Raw genomic sequence first — 7161 nt, 5'->3', positions numbered from 1 at the left:
CAGGCAGATTTCTGAGTTCAAGGCCAGCCTGGTCTACAGTGTGAGTTCCAGGACTGCACAGAGAAACCCTGTCTCGAAAAACCAAAAACAAAAAAACAAAAAAAAAAACACCAGGCATGGTGACGTACACTTTTGATCCCAGCACTTGGGAAGCAGAGACAGGAGAAGGTTGGTGATTTTGAGGCCAGCCAGAGCTACTTAGTAAGACCCTGTCTGAAAAACAAACAAATTACTTTTGAAATGCTGTAAGTTGCATGTTTGGTGGTGGTGGTGGTGGCAGCAGCAGTTGGGAGGAGGGTAGGGGCCATCACCTTTCTCTTTTTTTGTTTCCGTAGCTTGAATTCCCAATTCCCTGTTTTCTTCCACGTTGAACTAACAGTTTCTCAGAAACTAGAAACATCTGTATAGTTTATCTTAGCTCCTTGTGCAAGCACCACTGCTTGTGGACTAGGAGTCCTCTGTTTCTAAAGCTAAGCCCACATCTTCCCAGACATGTCAGGGTTTAGGAGCAGGAAATTATTAAATAACAATTTAAACTTTTTTTTTCATTCACATTCCTAAACACCACCGCCCCCCCCCCAAGAAAAATTTATTTTTGATTGATGAGGGACAAGGCAGTGTCTTTTAAGTGTCTTAAAAATTGACAAGTCGGCTGATAAAACCATATTTGGTAAGAAGATGGCAGAAGAAGAGAGGGTGGATTGCCAAATGTGGACTCATGGGGAGGCACAGTGGGAGAGACATATGGTGCATGTTTTAAAACAAAACGTTGGACAAGAATTCAAGCGAGTGATAAACATGGTGGCCAGAAGAGGAATCGCTGGTATGTATGCTTCGAAGCCATCCTGAGCCAGAGCAGACATTGCAACATTCAAAGGCCAGGCCAGCAAGCCCTACTGTTGTTCTTTCTGGAACTACATTCTTTCCCATTAAAAGGGGGGGGGGAGTAAAGTTGTGTATATAAACAATCAAAAGCGGTAATTAGGAAGGCAGAATCGTAGCTTCATACAACCAAGGAAACCCTGCATTGCAACCATTCCATCCCCCTGCAGTACTGATCCAGCATCCATAACTCCTCGCTGGATGCCTCGAAGAGGTCGCTGAATGAGTGAATGGAGTGGCTGAGAGCAGGGAGTCTAAGTGAGGGGGGAGCGAGGAATGAAAGAAAGGCTTTACAAATGATGGACCTGTCACTGCTGCGGGGATGGGGAGTCCAAAGTTGGAAGGGAGGCAGAGTGCAGGAAAGAGATGGCTTCTGTCCTTTAAAGAAAAAGGTCGGCTCACACCACACTCCCTGCCCTGGGGTGCATCCTCGCCCGCCCGGAGTCCAGGCTGGTGCACCTGCCTAAGCCTCCTGAAGGCAGGTGTGTGCTGCCATGCTTGGCTTCAAAATTACATTTCAAATGTTTTTCTGTATCTACCCAGGAGTTTGGGCCTTTGTTTTCTGCCTGGTCGGCGCATTTCTCATCTTAAATTCTGAAGCTTTAACCCGAGCTTCCTGTGGATCGTGTTGGTTTGCTTTGGTTTGACAAGGGCAGGGGCATCACAATATATTGCCAGGGTTGACTTCAGTCCAGGGCTCAACTGATTCCCCTGCTCTAGCCTCTTCCACAGCTGGAGGTATAAGCACATGTCTCCACATCTGGTCCCCAGTGTTAATTTGTGTAAAAACTGCAACTCTAATAAAAAAAAAGTCATAAAAATTCTTAAAACACTATTTTCCATGTAAATGTTTAAAACAAGCTTTAGATATTTTGGTATTCACATATGTCAACTAATTGAGTCCTTGGGAAAAAAAAAAAGGTCACACACAAGGATGTGGCCTGGGTGCCCATTGGAGTTTCAAATAGTCACCTGTTGTTGATTACAGGGCTTTCAAATAAAAATACCTTCACCCCATTTGTACCTCATGAATTCCTGTCTCAAATGTCAAGTGATTTCAACTTCTGACTTCTCTCGTGTGCATTCCTTCTGGCAAGATTTTTCTGAGTCAGCTTGCCCCCAGTGAGGTCATGCAGCCACGGGTCTGCCTTAGCTTTGGTATCAGCTGGGAAGTTAAGGCCTTGGATGTGTCCAGGGCTGAACGGGTTTGTCTTGGGAGAATTATGATCTAATTATTTCTCAAGTATATTTAACAGAATGCAGCCAGTGGGGTGTGCCTTCTAGCAGCTGAACAGACCACTGTCTACATTCTTTCGAAATAAGATATGGTCCAGTATTTTAAACCATGGCAACAGTTGATAAGAAAAACAGCGAAATGGTAATCATTTCCATATGGAGAGAAAGCGGGGAGCTGTCGTTTTGTTTTGTTTTATTTTTTCCATGCAACAATAAGTCAGGACTGGTAGACTGGGTAGAAATAGCCAGTGCTTCTATTTTGCTCTTATATTGTTTGATACACTGTTCCCCTCACACTTACTGTCACATTCTATGCAGCTGTGGTTTCTGTGTCTTTCTTTGTTAATTCCACCTTTTTGTTTTGTTTTTCAAGACAGGGTTTCTTTGCTTCCCTGGCTGTCCTAGAACTTACTCTGTAGACCAGGCTGTCCTGGAACTCACAGCAATCTGCCTCTGCTTCTCTGCCTCTGCTTCTCTGCCTCCTCTCTGCCTGTGGGATTAAAGGTGTGTGACACCCCCACCTGGCTGTGAGATTCTTACTGAAGGGCTGACAAGATGGCTAACCTGGTAAAGGTGCCCTCCATGAAGCCTTATGAGCTGACCGTGGGCCTCTGGACACAGAGTCAACTCCTCCAAGATAGCACAAGCATGCCCATGCATGTACACACACACACTCACACAATCAAACACATAGATATAATTCAAATTTGCCACAAAGCATATAAACTTCCTTCTATAGCAGCTCAAAACCTAGTAGTCTTGCTGGGCAGTGGTGAAAAACTTCTTTAATCCCAGCACTCAAAAGGCAGAGACAGGCAGATCTCTTGAGTTCTGAGTTAGAAGTCAGCCTAGTCTATAGACAAAGTTCCAGGACAGCTAAGGCTATACAGAGAAACACTGTCTCAAAAAAATAAAATAAAATAAAATAAAATAAAATAAAATAAAATAAAATAGAAAAGTCATGGTGACACACACCTTTGATCCCAGCATACAGGAGGCAGAGGCAGGTGGATCTCTGTGTTCAAGGGCAGCCTAGTCTACAAAGTGAGTACCGGGACATTCAGGGCTTCACAGAGAAACCCAGTCTCAATCAATCAATCAATCACACCACCCCCACCCCCCAAAAAGGTACACAATTATCACATTTACCTGTTTACTTAAAAAAAAAAAAGCTGGGTATGGTAGCCCAACCTTCAATCCCAACACTCAGGAGGCAGAGGCAGTTGTATCTCTTGAGTTTGAGATCAATCTGATCTACAGATGGAGTTCGAGGCTAGCCAGGACTGCACAGTGAGATCCTGTCTCAAAATAAGTATTTCACTAATATGTGTGGGGGCATGCACACACCACGGCACAAGTGTGATCAGAGGAGCTTCTCTTCTCCCATCACGTAGGTCCAGGGATGCATCTCCGTTGTCAGGCTTGGCAGCAAGTGCTTTTACCTGATGAGCCACGTCTCCAACACCTGGCTCTGGTGTCTGAGACAAGGTCTTGCCATGTGTATACCCTATCTGACCTGGAGCTTAGTATGTGCTCAAGGCTGCCCATTGCTCCTGATCCTCTTACCTCCTTCTCCCAAGAACTAGGATTACAGCCATTTGCCACACCTTCTGCATTTTCTACTTTCCTTTCCCTTCCCCTCTCTCTCCCTCTCCCTCTCCTTCTCTCTCTCTTTCCCTTTCTTTTTTCCTAGAACTCCAAACTGAACAGATCCTCCTGCCCCAGTCACCTGAGTGCTTCAGTCCAGGGCACAGCTGCACCTGGCCTTTTTAAAAATGGCTACATAGAGGGTCTCACTGTCTTCAGAACCGATGGCCACAGCGTAGTATTTGACAACATCTCCCTCTTGTGGTTCAGAGCAATCATTTTCAAAGGCAAATATATTTACAGAATTGTAATTGTCAGACCCAAGTAGAGTGGTTCACTTCATTGCTTAACTAGTACAGTGCTTGCCGGGCATGGTGGTGGCAGAGCACACGCCTTTAATCCCAGCACTTGGGAGGCAGAGGCAGGCGGATTTCTGAGTTCGAGGCCAGCCTGGTCTACAAAGTGAGTTTCAGGACAGCCAGGGCTACACAGAGAAACCCTGTCTCAAAAAACCAAGTACAGTGCTTATCACTTTGGAAGCTGACGCTGAGGCTGGAGGATCACAGCAAGTTCCAGGCCATCCTGGACTACAGAGACCCTGTCTAAAAAACAGAAACAAACAAACAACCACTCTGGAGCCAAGAGATGGCTCAGGGGTGGCCTGCTTACTCTACTTGTAGAGGGTCAGAACCCACTTGCATCTCCAGCTCGAAAGCATCTCATGTCCCTCTGGCCTCCATGGGTAGCTTCTTATAAATGAAATACTTAATACATGTTTTCACTGAAAATCTACTCCACTCCACTGGAAGTGTTTTCTTCATGTCTGTGGACAGAGTACCTAAACTAGAATCAGCATTCTACTTTATTACTTAACAGACTGAACCTGAAAGCAAAGATTTGTATTTATTTATTTATCTAGTCTGAGACAGGGTCTCATGTCATCCAGGTTGGCCTGGAACTTTCAGTGTAGTCAAGGACGACCTGAGCCCCTGACTCCTGCTCCTGACTCCAGAGAGCTCAGTCACAGGCAAGCACCACTGAGCACAGCTCAGTTTTGAAAATATTTTAGTCCAAAAATCCTGTAAAGAGCTTTTCCTCTTGGCTTAGGGTCAAAGACTACCATAACTGGCAACAACTTGCTCCAACAATGCAAAGCTGTCCAAAAAGTCTTCTTCCTCCATTCCAAATTTTGTGTACTGATGGATATAGGCTCTGGGGAGAAAGCAGAAAATGTGAACCAAGTATTCCAGGCAAATGAGAAACGTAAGCAATAAACAGACTTCGGAGGAGCACTCAAAGCTCACACAGCCACTTAGGGTCCTTGTCACATGTGGACCACTTGTTTATTCTGAATTAATAAATGTTAGCAAATGTTAGCTGTCAGCAAGCTGCCTCTGCTTTTCGTGTCCCAGAGGGCACAGAAAATGCAGCATGTCAGACTCTGTAGTCCCGGCATGGAGGCTCAGTACAGGAGGTGACTACCTCCAGACTGACTCTAAAAGAGAGCTCACAAGTTTCACTTAAGGTTTGAAATTAGAAACGAAGCCAGGTTCTGCCTGAGTGGTTTTTTCAGATCCCCCACCACCCCCCAGCTTCCAGAAACATAGCAAGGGCAGACACAAAATAAACTGACATCATAGTTAGAGTTAGAAGAGCTTGGACCAAGAGAGGACTTGGGATCCCGGTGAGGAGAGACAGACCGGACAGCCTGGGCTCTGTGGAATCCTAGCCCTGTTCAGTCATCTGGGGAATTTTATTTTGACAACACATAACTGTCAGTACCCAGTGGAGCTGAGCTCTTTGGTGCTATTACTGAGGAAGACCAGAGTCCCCTCCATGCCCAGGACCATTTTCCTGTCTCAGCCCAGTGCTAGGGACAAAACACAGGCCCTCACAAATGCTGGGCAAGTGCTCTATTCCCAAGCAACAGCCCTGATCCCAATATCTTCTTTTGAAAACCATCTTACTATGAAAATTTGAATTTTGCTTGGAAACTGTTCAGAGGAACAGGTTCTCTTCCCATGCATCTACATAGAGACTGCAAACCATCTGTAACTCTAGTCCTGGCAATGCCTATGATACGTAGACATACATGTAGGCAAAAGACCCATACACATAAGAAAAGAAAGAAAGAAAGAAAGAAAGAAAGAAAGAAAGAAAGAAAGAAAGAAAGAAAGAAAATATAAAATATTAGTGCAGAACACCTACTGAACACTAGCCAAGCAGTGCGCTAGGTGGCTTGCGTGATTTCCTCACTGGATCCTGCTGCACACATGAGGAGCGGAAGCCTCTACGTCACATGTCCAAGGCTTCATAGCTGCATGGGGGCAGCAAGGTTTGCTCCACAGCACACCTATGCTTTATCTTGGCATTCTCTGGCTAAAGTAGGGAAGTCTGGAGACTTATGTTTACTTACTTGGATGAGAACATATTCCACGCCTTGCCCACAATCATATCCAGTGGCTTTACTAAGAGCTGGCTGTTGCTGACCAGGGCTGCAGACTTCTCATACTTGTCAAAGGCTCGCTGGGTTTTCCACACACTGAAAGCATCAACAGGCTCCAACCAGGAAGTGTAGAGAGCTGGGTCTTTAAATCCCTCTAGAGTTAAAAACACCATACATATGAGCAAAGTCCCTTCTAGACTCGTGTGAAAACATTATAGCGAGGGCTGAGGGCTGGCAAGATGGCTCAGGTAGTGCATGTGATTGCTGCTAAGGCTGATGACATGAGTTCAATTCCTGGGACCCACATGGTGGAAGGAGAGAACTGACTCTTCTACAGGTTGTCCTCTGATCTCGACATGTGTCCTGTGGTACATGTACATACAACATGCCATGACAGCAGACGCAGAAAGCAGAGCTGGAGAAATGGCTCAGCACTTAAGAGCACTGGCTGCTCTTCCAGAGGTCCTGAGTTCAATTCCCAGCAACCACATGATGGCTCACAATCATTTGTAATGGGGTAATGGGGTACAATGCCCTCTTCTGGTGTGTCTGAAGACAGGGACAGTGTATTCAAATACATAAAATAAATGTCTTGAGAGAGAGAGAGAGAGAGAGAGAGAGAAGGCAGGGAGTCCCTCACTCTGGACTTCAGTTAAAGAGTTGGGGCTAGAAAGATGACCCAGTGCTTAAGAATTTGAGAGCACTGGCTGCTCTTCCAGAGGACCCAGGTTTAATTCCCTGCATCCACAGGGTGGATGCAACTGTCTGTAACTTCAGTCCCAAGGGATCTGACATCCTCTTCTGGCTCCAGGCATGCATGTGGTACAAATTACATGCAAGCTAACATACACATAAAATAATAAAGTTATAAAAAGAATCAAAATACAATTAACAAAATTTGTCACTGGGCACAGCACACAGAGGCAGAGGCAGAGGAGGCAGAGGCAGAGGAGGCAGAGGCAGAGGAGGCAGAGGCAGAGGAGGCAGAGGCAGAGGAGGCAGAGGCAGAG

General features: G+C 45.6%; 1 protein-coding gene across 3 annotated transcripts in view; it reads right to left on the bottom strand.

Annotated features, from left to right (window-relative positions):
* Positions 1-4625: 4625 nt before the first annotated feature.
* Positions 4626-7161, bottom strand: part of Tubd1 (tubulin delta 1) — a 24356-nt gene continuing 21820 nt past the window's right edge. For all 3 annotated transcript variants that reach the window (XM_021177255.2, XM_021177256.2, XM_021177257.2), the window contains exons 8-9: positions 6122-6305; positions 4626-4917 (exon numbers count right to left, since the gene is read on the bottom strand). In XM_021177255.2, coding sequence (XP_021032914.1) covers positions 4815-4917; positions 6122-6305 — 287 coding nt within the window. In that variant the 3' untranslated portion in view covers positions 4626-4814. The remainder of the gene's footprint in view (positions 4918-6121; positions 6306-7161) is intronic.

Source organism: Mus caroli, chromosome 11 (assembly GCF_900094665.2).
Source record: "Mus caroli chromosome 11, CAROLI_EIJ_v1.1, whole genome shotgun sequence".
Taxonomy (NCBI): domain Eukaryota; kingdom Metazoa; phylum Chordata; class Mammalia; order Rodentia; family Muridae; genus Mus; species Mus caroli.
This window is presented reverse-complemented; position numbering and strand designations above follow the sequence as displayed.